The 14,819-nt window shown below is 40.7% G+C and overlaps 2 protein-coding genes across 4 annotated transcripts in view; one reads left to right on the plus strand and one right to left on the minus strand.

Annotated features, from left to right (window-relative positions):
* Prkg1 (protein kinase cGMP-dependent 1) overlaps positions 1-14,819 on the plus strand; it is a 919,569-nt gene that overhangs the window by 491,396 nt on the left and 413,354 nt on the right. The window lies entirely within an intron of this gene.
* Positions 7,636-11,492, minus strand: Cstf2t (cleavage stimulation factor subunit 2 tau variant). 3 transcript variants are annotated; one of them, XM_048338781.1, is made up of 2 exons: positions 9,788-11,492; positions 7,636-9,715 (listed from the first exon to the last, which is right to left on the minus strand). In XM_048338781.1, the coding sequence occupies exons 1-2, from the start codon at positions 11,274-11,276 to the stop codon at positions 9,309-9,311; spliced, it is 1,896 nt and encodes a 631-aa protein (XP_048194738.1). In that variant the 5' UTR covers positions 11,277-11,492; the 3' UTR covers positions 7,636-9,308. The 3 variants fall into 3 exon arrangements, with proteins under 3 accessions (XP_048194738.1, XP_048194739.1, XP_048194737.1); XM_048338782.1 differs by having other exon boundaries at positions 7,636-9,625; positions 9,773-11,492; XM_048338780.1 differs by having other exon boundaries at positions 7,636-11,492.

Consider the following 14,819-nt stretch of genomic DNA (forward strand, 5'->3'; position numbering starts at 1 on the left):
AGTCAGTTGTTTCTGAAAAAAAGAAAGGACTCATTTTGCAAGTAGGGCTCCTAAGTTTTTGTCTGCTACCTTTTTTTTCCTTATCTTTTTATTACCAGCTTTTAATTGAATTGTTGGTTGTTCCACAACCAAGACAACAGAGTTTATCTTTTAAAGTCTATTAAAATTTCATTTGTACATTACTTAGAACCATGTTCCACTGTAAGTCCTGTGATTTCTTTTTTCATGATTGGTCTACTTCAGAGATAATATTTTTTAAAGTAGATCTGAGCTCTTCATCTTGCTCCTTAATGTCTTTCATTTATTCCCAATAAGAAGTGTGTGTATGTATATGTGTTTTGGAGACATCATCTCCCAGTTTATTCCAGGCTGGTTTTGAATTCACTTTCAACCTCCCTGAGTGCTGGGATTATTTACATGGTACTGTGGGAGCTCTATGCTGGCTCGTTCTAGTGTCTTGGTTTGTATGAGTTCTCTGTCTTCATTTCCACAAGTCCTTTGCCCAAGATGGCTCTTCACTAACTCCTGTAAATCTTCAAAATTTAGTCCTTATTCCAAGAAAACTTCTACTTGGTTGTGCTGTTGACATAGTTATGGGATACTCTATCCTTCCCTCTAATTTGGAGACTCTAAATTTCTAGACTATTGCTCTTCTTCTGAATAAAGCATATGTTCAGAGTACCTGGGACAATGAAAACTCTGAATAAATTTTTTAAATATACAGGAACCCTGGATCCTCTTGGTTTTATCTGAATCTATATTCGTTATCACCCCATGGGCATTAGGTGAATATTTACTAGGAGTAAAATAAATTATACTGTGTGCATGCTACATATTGTGTAAAAAACTACTAGAAATTAAATGATATATTTATTTCTTCCAGTGCTTGGAGAGTTAGTTGTTTATGAACCATTTAAATAATGTTGCTAACTCTGCAATCTGTGCTACAATGCCAGCAAACTTATCTATTATTTTGCACCATTATCTAAAATAATAACTAATCATACAAATTCCCCTGTGTTTGTAACAACCCAGTATGGTAGGTACTAGACATGGATGGCAACTAATTAACTCAAGTTGAGTAATTTTAAATTTCAGTTTTTTAGTTTTACTAGTAACAATTTCTCAGTAGCTACATAACTGTCATAGAAGAAACCCAGATATATAACAAATTAGTAATAGAGTGATAGTTTCACCAACTAGACATTTATGCTGTTTTCTACAAGTAAAATTTGGAGGAGATATACAAAAGACCTATCTAAATAAACATTCTCCAAAACATGATTTGACATAAATCTGTTTATAAAGAAGAAAATATGATTGTTAAATTAATTCCAAGTTAATGTTTTAAAAAATGCACTATTAGGGCTGGGGATATAGCCTAGTGGCAAGAGTGCCTGCCTCGGATACACGAGGCCCTAGGTTCGATTCCCCAGCACCACATATACAGAAAACGGCCAGAAGCGGCGCTGTGGCTCAAGTGGCAGAGTGCTAGCCTTGAGCGGGAAGAAGCCAGGGACAGTGCTCAGGCCCTGAGTCCAAGGCCCAGGACTGGCCAAAAAAAAAAAAAAAAAAAAAAAAAAAGCACTATTAGGAGTCCTAATTAAAACTCAAAGTGGACTAAAAATGCTTTTAAAAATGAACTTAAATCTGTGGTCATTACCAAGTTGTGGTAAAATAAGCATGATTATAGGATATTCCTTTAATCTTCTTCAAATGAACTGGTGAAGGATATTTTTCATATATGTGTTTACCAATTTCACGTATGAAATTTAGTAGGGCCATTTTCTTAAATCAGACTCAGAATCACAGATATGTATACAGCACAAAATACTAATGACAGGACTGGGAATATGGCCTAGTGGTAAAGTGCTGCCCTCATATACATGAAACCCTGGGTTCGATTCCTCAGCACTACATGTATAGAAAAAGCTGGAAGTGGCACTGTGGCTTAAGTGGTACAGTGCTAGCCTTGAGCAAGAAGAAGCCAGGGACAGTTCTCAGGCCCTGAGTTCAAGCCCCAGGACTGGCAAAAAATAAAACAAACAAAAATACTAAATGAAGATTAATTGAATAACATTCTAATCCATCAATTCTGACAGGAAACACAAAGGGTTATGTGTGAAAACCTTGTGTGTATAAACCTTGTTCATAAAACAAGCATTTAAGACATATGTACTTTATAAATTACCTTAAAGAAACAATGCAAATTCTTTTGCAATCTTTGCTAGTGAGTTATTGAAGTTTGAGTTGGATAAAGGAAACACATTTTGGGGAATCTGCCTTCTATTGTTCTGGGTAAAGCTATAGGAAATAGAAATATATGTCATAAAAGCTTAAGCTAGATAAAATCCTGATACCATTTCTACTGGTTTGTCTAAAATAAGATCTCAGGATCTTAAAACCTCTTAGGTCAAATACAGGCAGGTGTTAAGGGGGTCTTCAACATAAGATTGTCCTCGCCATTGTTAATTTGGGGTTGGATTTCTTCTTGTATAGAATACAACATTACTGCATAAGGCAATACAAGGAAAGTGGTTTAAAAAATGGTGACAGTTTTCTTTGCATGGCCCAGGTCTTCTGGTCTTCTTCAAAACAGGAACCAAGACCACTAAAGTTTATTATAACACCTTCTCGGTTAGCAAATCTTACTTGGAGGGTCCTTTCCTCTTCTGAAGTGTGTCTGCTTAGAGTCAAGCAGATTCCTTTTGTCCTCGGGGGCTCTCTTTCATAGTGCCTGAAGAAATAAATAGAACAGGCTCGTGTTTCATGCTGTTATGGCATCTATGTCCATAGTGTCTGTTGTTTTAGGAATAGTACCCCAAGTAGTGCAGTCCACACATCAGGATCTTATTATATATGGGTATGATATAAAGTCTGTTGTTACATTACTAAACTACCCTAGAAATAAGCAAATGTTCCCCTCACCACAAAGACCTAGTATTCTGTAATTCAGTATAATGTGTGCATTTCTGAATGTATAAACTAGTGTATATGAATATACATGAACAGAAGAGAATCCTGTGTTCACAGCTCATTTTTATATTATCACAAGGGAGCTCAAATATCACCATTTCAAAGGACCTGACTTTAATGTAAATTGTTGTTTGCTGAAAATATTTGGAGTTCATTTTCTTAAACTCACGACAAAAATAATTTGTGCCCTTAATAATAATAACGGTTGAAGACAAACTTGAAAGGCACAAATTGAAGCAAAAATTTCATACTATTTTCAACAAATATCTACTCAGTATTCCTCCAGATTGTACATCTTTCTTGCAAGGATAATGGTAAAACTTGTAGGATTAGAGAAAATCTAAGCTGTTATATGGTAATTTTTGATGTTTTTAATTGGGCTTAAGTTATCACATATATTTCAAAGTATACATTTTACCTTTCACAATGATGAAAATTGTCATTCTACTCTATGTAGCTTGTGAAGTCTATGAACTTTAACAATAAAACCATTTTCTCCATTTCGGATATGTACATTACTTTGCTTTTATTTAGCAACATCTGTTCCCTCCTTCACTCATTCTTTCCTTCCCATTCCCACCCATGAGTTGCTTAGTTCCCTTTCATCAGTGTTATGGTAACTTTTTTTAAATGAACAGCATCATTATTTCCAGTGTCACAGCTTGTACTGGGACTTGAAGCCTGAACTTCACACTCAGCCTTCTTGCTCATAGCTGGTACACTTGAGCCATGCTTATAGCCTGATGTATTTCCTAGTTAATTGGAGGAGGAGTCTCACAGAATTCTCTGCCCTTGCTGGCTTTCAAGCATGATCCTTCAGGTTTCATGTTTCCTCAGGTCATTCTGCTTTCTGAATTGCTAGGACTATAAGCATGTACCACTAGGGACTGGTTGGGAACATTCATCTAACACCTTGATAATTGCTTACCTTTGGAACCTGAATCAACTCCTAGTTTTACAGTAGCTATCTCGTGTGCAGTAAGTATTATTTGGTATTTTTATGTACAGTAATTAGTAAGCACTTGATTTGTACTTTGGATCATACAATCTAAAAGGTCACTTTTGACAAAGTACCTACCATCTCTTGTGGGAAGTGAAATATTTCTATTATGGCAGAAAAATGTCAAGAAGAAACCTGATACTTCATTATCTCATAATGAAATTGTGTGTGTGTGTGTGTGTGTGTGTGTGTGTGTGTGTGTGTGTTAATGTGTGTGGTGTACATGCTGGTTCTGGGGCTTGAACTTGGCCTGGACATTGTCCCTGAATTTCTTCTTTTGCTCAAGGATAGCACTTGACCCAAAGAAACAGAGGCTGCATGGATTCCTACATTTGTAACAACTAAAATATATCTGGGATATTCTTGGCACAGAGCTCAATAGCTAGGTGCATATTGACCATTAAAATGATGCTTGTCAAAATAAAGGTTTTTTTATAGTGTAATGTTTTCAGTTACTTCTTTTTTCTTTCTTTTTTTTTATCTCGTGGGCTTATGCCATTGTAACTTTGTAATTGTTTTGATTGCTGTACCCTTTGTCTTGTATATAAGTTTATCTAATTTGTGGAAGGGAAATGACAGTGACACTCATTAGACATTATGCTGGAAATGAAGTTTACAACTTGGGGAGGGGAGTTGGGCGGCAGGAGAAAATGAGGAGCATAACTGTTCAAAATTTTAATTGCATTCATTACCTTATTTAACTGTAACCCCTCTGTACATTACCTGTACAATAAAAAATAATTTTAAAAGGATAGCACTTGAGCCACAACTACACATTTTTGTTTGTTTGTTTTGTCTTTTTTGTGATTAATTGGAGATGAGTCCCATAGACATTCCTGCTCAGACTGGGTTGGAACCACATCTTCAGATCTCAGCCTCTTGAGTAGCTAGGATTACAGGCATGGGTCACCAGCACCTGGCAGGAAAATCTATTGTAATATGATTATTTGTAAAGGTAAATTTCAACAAAAGGAATACACTTGTTTCAATGGTACATAAAAACAAATGCAAATATTAAGAGGACTGACTCTTTAAGATCACAAATAAATATAAAAGCATACTCTACATTAATACCCTATGTTCATATTGATAACATTTAATATTATGATTAATTCTATCTGTGAGTACTTCTAGCAAATGAATTGTCAATTTCCTTAATACAAATAGTGCTTACCTAGGGAGGTGTTTTGTTTTTGTTTTTTGGTGCTGGTCCTGAAGCTTGAACTCAGGGTCTGGGCGCTGCACCTATTCTCTCAAGCCTATGCTCTACCACTTGAGCCACAGCTCAACTTCCAGCTTTTTGGAAATTATTGGAGAGAAGTCTCATAGACTTTCTTGCGCGGGCTGGCTTTGAACTACTTTTGAGTAGTTACTATTATAGGCATGAGCCATTGGCATCCAGATATGGAGCATTAAAAACAACAACATAAGAAACACAAGCTCTGTCTAGAACTTAGCTGATGAAATAAAGCAATGAGACATTCTTTTCTGAGGATATGGAGATGTAACTGATAATTCAGTTTCACTGCCCCAGTAGATTGTAGAACATAATTATCCTTAGGCCTCGTCAGACAAAAGAAAAGCCTGACACATCATAGGAAACTAGGTTCTGTATGTGTGGTTAATGTTCCATCACAGCATGGGTAAATAAGCTTTGCAAACTGTGATTAGTGTGAGGATATGTGTGTGTGTACGTGTGTGTGTGTGTTTGTGTGTGTGAAGTGCTTTTCAACCAGTGAATTTTAAGTAGCTGAAAGCTTGTAATCGTTTCATATAAAATCTCTTAAGTCTTCAATTTTCCTAATCAGGAAAATGGCTTGTTTTATATCCAAAATGATTAGTTCTAGAAAATCAGTAGAGGTGAAAGTACTTTGGGGTAATCAACCATCCAGAAATGTGAAAGTCCTGGTTGGAAGGCACTGATTCTCTAGAAACATGTTCTGTGAAAGACTAATAAGGCCTAAAGAAGCCAATTATTTAAATTTCAATTATTATTTGAGTTTGTGATTATATATATACATATATCATATATTAAGGAAAATATGGGATGCCAGTTCTGTGGTTTTATGGTAAACCACAAAAAAATTCTGACTGTAATAATATTTGTGTCCTAATTATTGTCAAAGTTCTTTTTTTTTTGGTGCTGATCTTTGGGCTTGGACTCTGAGCCTGGGTGCTGTCCCTGAACTCTTGTGCTACACTAGTTGAGCCACAGCTCCACTTGCTTTTGGTGGTTGACTGGAGTCTAGGCTGGCTTCAAACCACAACCTTCAGATTTCAGCTTCTTGAGCAAAGCTAGGATTACAGGTGTGAGCCACTGGCACCCCGCCTACCTCAGACTTTCTATACCAATATCAGAGTAAAGGCAATTGTTTTAAAATCACATTTCTAATTTTTATTTTAAGGCAAATAATTCTTAGAGCTCATTTGCTATGTATTAATTTCAATTATTGAATGTATATGCTATTCACCTAAGCCTATGCAATGATTTGGCCTTTCTATGATTTTTGCTATAGTGAATATATGAACAAGGCATCCTTCTGTGTTCAGAACCTGGGGTCTGTTTGATTGGGAGTAGTAAGCGTAAACAGTGCATTGCAGCATAAAATTGCTGTTAGCACTTAAAAAGCCAGTGCAAGTTATTCTTGCAACAGGACTCAATCTGTCATGAAGCTGTTTCTGATGTCAATCATGGGATGGTATATATTTATGGTTATTTCAACTGACAAACTATATAGGTAGTGGATCTCAGAATGGGATTTTTACCTATTTGACGTTTTGCCTTTCTAATCATAAAAATAGCCTCCAGGGCTGGGAATATGGCCTAGTGGCAAGTGCTTGCCTCATATACATAAAGTCCTGGGTTTGATTCCCCAGCACCACATATATAGAAAATGGCCAGAAGTGGCTCTGTGGCTCAAGTGGCAGAGTGCTAGCCTTGAGCAAAAAGAAGCCAGGGACAGTTCTCGGGAGGCCCCGAGTCCAAGCCCCAGGACTGGCAAAAAAAAAAAAAAAAGATAGCCCCCAGCTATCTCTTAAGAAGGTGGGTGCTGATAGCTTATGTCTTTAATAGTAACTACTCAGGAGGCTAGAAAGGAAAGTCTATGAGATTCTTAACTCCAGTGAACCACCAGAACAATGAAGTGGAGCTGTGGATCAAGTGGTAGAGCCTTAGCTTTGGGTGAAATAGCTAAAGGAGTTTCCAGGCCTTAAATTCAAACCCAATACTAGCACAGAAAAATACTTTTTAAAAAAGAAAACTTTGGGGGTACGGGAGAAAAAAAGAAAAGCAACAGGTTATTCTAAGCAAAATATATGCACTATGAATAACCTGGTAAAACACTTTGGTGCATTTAATACACAATTAAAAATGTATATATACTGACAGGAAAGTAGTCAGGCTCTATATTGGAGGAGTGGGTACCAGCAGAAGAGGTGAATGAGGATGAGTACAGTCAAATTGGCTTGTTTACATGTATGAAAATATAAGTGAACTCATTAATATTGTTTTAAGACAGAAGGAAGGAGTAAAGAGAAGCTGATTGGGACACATTGCATACATGTGTAGAAATGTCAAAACGAAATCATCCTTTGTAAAAATAATGTATACTAATTAAAAAAAACATAATGCAAAAAATTCATTGAGCATACAAAATATAATCTTAATTATGCAGTTTTATTTAGTCTTTATTAAACATTACAGAGATTTTACCAGAACAAAGACTATAACATTTGAGTTTTAACAGAGACTGTCAGCAAAAGCTTTGGGATCAACTACAAGTTCAAAGTAACCAAGTCAACTCTGAATTAGCCAGAACTACCTACCACACACATATATAGGGGAGCTACCCATTCTACTTGCAGGGGAAACAGACCATGGTAAACTTAACAGTATAACCAGATACACACATACCATAATGTAAAAATGCAAAATACTTGCAAAAGGAAAGTAACTCTACATCTAAGTCTTAGTTTTCTCCTTGCATTAAATATGTGTTCCTCTTATAAAGTGTTAGGTTTTTCTTTTCAGAGGACGATGACCTTGTTGAATTTTTGACTCCCTTAATTACTGCTTGGACTATGATACAAATGTGGAGTGTTCCCAACCACAAAGCTTAAAAACAAATTAGGCAATGGCTCTTAAGAAAACGTGAGATGTCCCATTTTCCTATTGATTTTCGAGTATGTCTCATGGCTAGTGCATATTAGGGCTAAATGTTCAATTACTTTTAACAGATAAAGAAAGTAATAACTGATAAGAATAGTCTATAGGAGTTTTTCTGCCTACCTGGTAAAAAGCAGACTACAAAACAGGAAAAATAAAGGATATGTTAAATGTTAAGAGTAATATTTTTAACTCTTGATTTTTTTTCTCTTTAACCAAATGGATACCATCCCTGTATGGAAGCTGGTTACCCACAAACTGGGATTTCTACCAAATGAAATGGTCCACTATTTGTGACAAGTCCAATGCTCTGTGCAACTAATTCTAACCAAATAGTCCCTCCACACTGATTCTTGGGAAGGATATGAGAAAATTACTTACATTCAGATTTAGGGCTTAATGACCTTTGAGAAGGTTATTAAGAAGTTATTGGGGTCTCATCAGTGGAGATTTTTAAATTACTAGGTTGTTTCTTCAACTTTCTCTGCAGTCATCACAGGCAAGGTTAGTACCAAGTACTGCTGGTCTCTGAAGTCAGATAAAGGAACTTCAAACTAGGTGGATTCCTTGATTTTTCAGGTGACACAGCTTTAAAAAAAAAAATCCAATACTACAAATATAAGCACATCCTGTTAAGCTATTTCAAATTAATTCCAAAACCACTGAAGCAATGTTTAGCATCATATATCAATTTACTGCTTCCCATATAGTTCTGTACTTTGGTTGACCAAAAAATATATCTTAAAATTCGGAGGCGATTTTATTTTGTTATACAACCAAAAATCTCAATCTTAGAATTTTAACAGGTCATCGTTCAGTGTTTATGTATAGTTTTACCAGTTTACTCAATGTTTTTGAATTGTAGTTAACATGCTGTAGACAGTATCACTGTATATTTGTTGTCTTATGTGGTATAATATAATCATCTTCAGATTAATTTTTATAGATCAACAATGACTTAAAATGAACAGACTTAATCCCTCCTCCCCTAACCTTCAATTTAAAGAAGGGAAACAGAAAACAAAAGGACAAGAAATCTTATCAGTTTTTAGGAATAATGAAACCCCAATTATTTAAATGTGGGATGCAGAGGCAGCTTTATATACCCATCCTACATGCCACAGAATAAACTCTCTGAGACTACAACAAAGTATTTTCTACAAGTTTTCAAGAGGCTCCAGTGGATTTCTGGATTTGTTCCTTTAAAATCAAGATACTCTGCCTTTGCTCGGGAGGCAGCATGGCAATCTGATCTGCAGTCAGTTGAAGAACCTGCATGATCAAAGCTGCTTTTTCTTGATCCTGTGGGGTTACTTGACTCTGCCCAGGACTAAAACTGCTAGGCTGGCCTCCACCTTGCTTGCTTGCCCCCTGCATGCCTCCACCTTGCATACCTGCTCCCTGCATGCCTCCTCCTTGCATACCTGCTCCCTGCATACCTGCTCCCTGCATACCTCCTCCTTGCATGCCTGCTCCCTGCATGCCTCCTCCTTGCATGCCTGCTCCCTGCATGCCTCCTCCTTGCATGCCTGCTCCCTGCATGCCTCCTCCTTGCATGCCTGCTCCCTGCATGCCTGCCCCCTGCATACCTCCTCCCTGCATACCTGCTCCCTGCAGGCCCCCTTGCATGCCTGCTCCCTGCATGCCCCCTCCAGGATTTCCTACTCCTGAAATGCTTGGGACCTGTCTAGGTCCCTGAGGTCCACTTGCCCCAAGAGTCATGGGACCAGGACCCTGGATTCCACCAGTCATAGGGCCTCTGGAACTTGGGCCAGGGCCGCGCATCTCCAATCCTCTTGCGTCCATGCCTCTTGCTTCCATCACACAGGTGTCCATTCCTCTTCTCTCCATCACTCGAGTCTCTAAGACTTCAGTCTCCATCCCTCGAGATTCTCGACCTCCTCTGCCATCCATAGGTAGACCTCTTTGTTCTATCATGGGTCCTCTCGGCTCTCCAATTAGCATTCGGGGATCTGCCATTGGTCCTCCCCTCATATCATGTGAAGGGCCACGGCCGTCATGACCAGAAGCATGGTGCATGGGGGGACCCTGATGGGGTGGGCCCAAATAACCCCTGGGCTCTACCTCGCCAGTAACTGACAGCAAAGTCCCTCCACGTGGGTCATTTGGAGCATCTCCTAACAGTCCTCGAGGAGGCAGGCCAGCAGCAGCCATGGGTCCACGAGGTATAGGAGCTCTAGGATCAGACATCTGCACTTGTCCTCGCTCCAAAGGCACTGGGCCCACTCCTGGCATTCCCACTTGTGGCTGCATTGCTCCGCCAGGAGTTATGGAAGCGGGGCCCGGCCCAGGAACTGCTGCTGGTATTGGCCCAGGAGCTGGAATTCCACCCTGAATAGGAGTCTGCATCAAAGGTGGGATGTCCTTCACAGATCTTCTTGCCAAATGCTGAGGCTGAGGGGCTGGAGGATTCTGCTGGTTTAGCATAACATTTGGTCCCGGACAAAGTCCAGATGCAGGCCCAGGTCCAGACACAGGCCCAGGGACAGAGCCAGCCTGAGACTTGCCAGGGATCAGTGGTGTGACGTGTATCTTGCGATGCAGAATTTTCAGTGCAATCTCAGGGTCCATGATTCTCATGACGACTTGGGCCTGCAGCAGCGCATAAGCCAGTTGTGGGTTCTGAAGCAACATGTTCCGAGCTTCCTGGTGGCTGTTTTGGACACAGAGTTTCATCTGTTTCATCAGCTCAAACATCTGCTCTGGGGGAAGACTGGCGACCGCTCTGGTAATAGATTCCGGGGCATCTTCTGGATCGATGGGGTCTCCATAGGGGGAGTCAATAATGGGCGCCGCGGGCCCCAGACTCTTTAACTCCTCCTTATTCTTCTCACTGGCGGCGTTGTCGACCCGGAGGGCTCGCCCACTGAACTCCCGCCCGTTGAGGTTCCGCATGGCGCTGAGCGCGGTCTCCTGGTCCTGGTATTCGCAGAAGCCATAGCCCTTGGGCTTGCCCGTCTCCCGGTCGTACACCAGCCGGAAGCTGACCACCGAACCAACCTCCGAGAAAATGTCCTTCAGCTGCTCCTCTGTTGCCTCGTACGGAATGTTCCCCACGAACACCGAACGCAGTGACCGATCCATGGCGGGGTCTCTCACCGCCAAACTCGACATGATTCCGGTAGCTGACGCCGCGGCGGCGGTGAGGGGGATTCTGCCCAGCGTTGTGTTCCTCCAGCGACCCCCACAAACGCGCGTACTTCCGCCGAGCGACGGAAGCCGCTGCCGGAATCCGGACGGAAACCTGCGTGATTCGCTTCAATAGTTCCGCCCCCCCTGCAGAAAACGTGCCTCGAGGCCGCCCCGTCCACCCCACTAACTCCGCTGATGCCTCCCCCCCCCCCACACACACCTATCTAGGCATCCATTGTCCTGCCGGCGCCCTCGCACGGTTAATTGAGATTCCTCTCCCGCGTCTTATTTTGCAGGCTGCGCGACGCTCCGCCGCCCCCCCCCGCCCCCGCCACCACGGGTTCCGTTCGAGTTGACCACAGTAAACATGGCCGCCCTGGCTTCACCATGGTAACCGGAGGGTCGTCCTCCCCTGACGTCACGGGCGGTTTGATTTGCATTCCACGCGCGGGAAACCGCCAACCGCCCGCGGCTTCTCCTCCCAGATGCCTGCGGGGCTCGTCAGGCCGTTTTCTCTCTAGTACTGGGTAGTTGAACTGGATTTTTAAAAAATCACATTCCAGACTGGGAAGCAAAACCGTACTCACTTCCAGCAGAGTTGAGACTTCTCAAAAGGCAATACAACTGCCTCCTTAAGTAAATTCTGGAAATTAAGCTCTAAGTTTCAGAAATAACTTTCCCCCCACCCCCCGCAAAAAAAAAAAAAACAAAAAAAAAGAGGGGCTGGGAATGTGGCTTAGTGGAAGAATGCTTGCCGAGCATGCACGAAGCCCTGGGTTCGATTCCTACCACATAAACAGAAAAAGCCCCAAGTGGGATTGTGGTACAAGTGATAGAGTGCTAGCTAGCCTTGAGCACACAGAGGCTCAAGGACAGTGCCCAAGCCCTGAATTCAAGCCCCAGGACAGACAACAAAACAAAAGGAAACAGCTGGGCATCTGGGCAACAGTGGCATAGCCCTTTAACACTAGCTCCTCTTGAGTTTGAGCCTCTGGACTTGCACAAAGGAAAAAAAAAAGACAAACGGAAGGTTGTGCTGGCTGCTTGATGGATCTATCTAGGGTTGCTTTTTTCATATACAAGTATCTATTATGCTGTATTCATAATTTATGTAACCTTTTCCCCCATTAACATTAAGTGCTCTGTGTGTGTGTGCTGGTAGTGGGTCTTGAACTCAGTGCCTGGGTGCTCTCCTTTAGCTTTTGTGCTAAATGCTGGTGCTGAACCACTTCAGCCACAGCTGAAGCCACAACTTTTGCTGGTTAATTGGAAATAAAGAGTCTCAGGGGCTTTCCTATCACAACCAGTTTATAACCCTGGATTCTCAGATCTTGGACATCTGAGTAGTTAGGAGCGAGAGACATGAGCTATGGCCACTGTCAGGTTTATTAAAGTAGGTAACTGATGAAGGAGAACACCACATGGTATTCAGGCAGGAGAGAAAAGTTTATTCTCAAAGTGCTGGCCTGTGGCCAAGATTTATATGGCTAGAGAGAAGGGCTGAACCACTGAAGGGCCATGCCTTATCTTGGGCAGGTGTGGGAAGTATGACCAGGTGGATTGGCTGTGACCTCAGAGAAGGGGGAGGTAACTGCCTCCAGGTGTGCCAGTTACCTAGGTGATGCAGGTACTGGCCAGAAACAGGTGGGGCATCAGCCTGGAGCCCTCCTGGGGGGCTTACAGCCACTAGGCTACATTAAGTGGGTCTCACATTAACAACTACTCTGACTAGAGCATATAGTAACTGAACTTAGTTTTATATTGCCAGTATTTAGAGTCTGACTTTTATTGTGAGCTCTGATACAGGAGTCTGTTACCCATGAAGTGAAAGCTAAAGCTAGGAGGCTTTTTGTGTTTTGTGTTTTCTTCTTTTTCTCTCTGTGTGGGTGTACTGGTCCTGGGGTTGAAACTCCGGACACTGTCCCTGAGCTTTTGCCGCTTAAGCTAAGTGATCTACCATTTGAATCATAGTTCAACTTCCCACATTTTGGTGGTTCAACAGAGATAAGACTCTAGGGCTTTCATTGAACCCTGATTCTCAGAGTTCAGCCGCCTAAGTAGCTATGATTACAGTCACAGAAATTGACTATAGCTCTCTCCACCCACCAATCCTTGTAGGACCTCAGAAGTGAATAATAATTGCTTGTCATTTTATCAGTAGTAGGTTTTCAAGTTAGTATTTGGGAGGAATAAAAGACTGAAGAGTGATGATGTGGAAATGGGAGGAAATGATAAGATATAGATTCTCAAAGAGGGCTTCCTGGCAGAAATGGAATTTAGGGATTGGTGCTAATCCAGTACATATCAACAGAAGAAGAAAAAAAAAAAATGATGAAGCCAGAACCAATTTGGTCAGTAAGCAGTATAATATACTGCAAGCAGTATATTTAAGTCTCTGGAAATAGAATAAAAGTTTTAAAGATCTAAATCACAAGAACAAATGATGTGCAAGTTGGTATGCTTTTTCTGGAATATGAACGTGAAATATTAATAGGTGTGTCATAATGAGCACTGCTTTTAACTGATTATTTCTCATACTAACTTTTGGACTTTTCTATGTAAAATTTCATCAACTGTGGAAGTTGTACTTCAGCATTTAACAGCTTCTATTGTGTAGCTTCTCATTACTCACCCTCCTCCTATGACTAAATGGTACCATTCACTTTTTACTGTATAGGGTCTCTACTTTTCCACTTACTGGCTTTGCTTCATCCTGTTGAAGACACTTTTTTACCTGACTTCTTATACTAACTCCATTGAATCTACATCCTCATCCTTCAACATTCACCTCTATGGCTTTCCTTCTAAATTCAGAATATTGCTTTGGTGCCCACAACCTCCTTTCTTGTATTGGACACCTCTATGAGATAAGCATAGCCTCTCACCTTGATAGCTAAAGGAATAGAAGGACAGGAAGTTGATGAATGTGTTTAGGTTAACTAACAAAGCCAGCTTTTGAACACATATCATTTGATTTAAGAAATCAAGATGGATTTTTTTTGATGTGTTCAATGAATTATCCAACAGTACACAGTTTCTAAGTAGCAAAGATACTGCCTGTCTCTTGAATTTACTCTTTCTATTTCACAATCCAGTGATTATGGGTTACTGAGGCCTGGGCACAGTTTTTCTTGGCCTTTTTCCTGATGATCTCTGTGTGTTACTAATTTCTAAGTTGACATGACAGTCAGTGCTCTGGCAACAGATGGTCCAGTGGAAAGACTGAAGCAATTCAGAAAATATTTTTCTTTTCAATTTTCAGTGCTGCCATACAATATCATATAAGGATTTTTTTAAAGCATATAATTACACGTTATGAATGCTCTTAAAAAATTTTTAGGTTCTTGGCTTGAATTCAGGGCCTTGGTACTGTCTCTTAGCTTTTCTTGCTTAAGGCTGGCCCTCTTTCACTACCTCCACTTCTTGTGGTTTGCAGGTAAATTAGAGATACGAATTGCACAGACTTTCTGCCTGTGACAAACTGTGACCCTTAGATGTAAGGCTCATGATTAGCTAGGGTTACAG

The sequence above is a fragment of the Perognathus longimembris genome, chromosome 2, assembly GCF_023159225.1.
Source record: "Perognathus longimembris pacificus isolate PPM17 chromosome 2, ASM2315922v1, whole genome shotgun sequence".
NCBI lineage: Eukaryota > Metazoa > Chordata > Mammalia > Rodentia > Heteromyidae > Perognathus > Perognathus longimembris.

What these genes read in the sequence shown, in the direction of transcription:
- Cstf2t (XM_048338780.1), bottom strand. Translation starts at nt 11,276, where the DNA reads ATGTCGAGTTTGGCGGTGAGAGACCCCGCCATGGATCGGTCACTGCGT.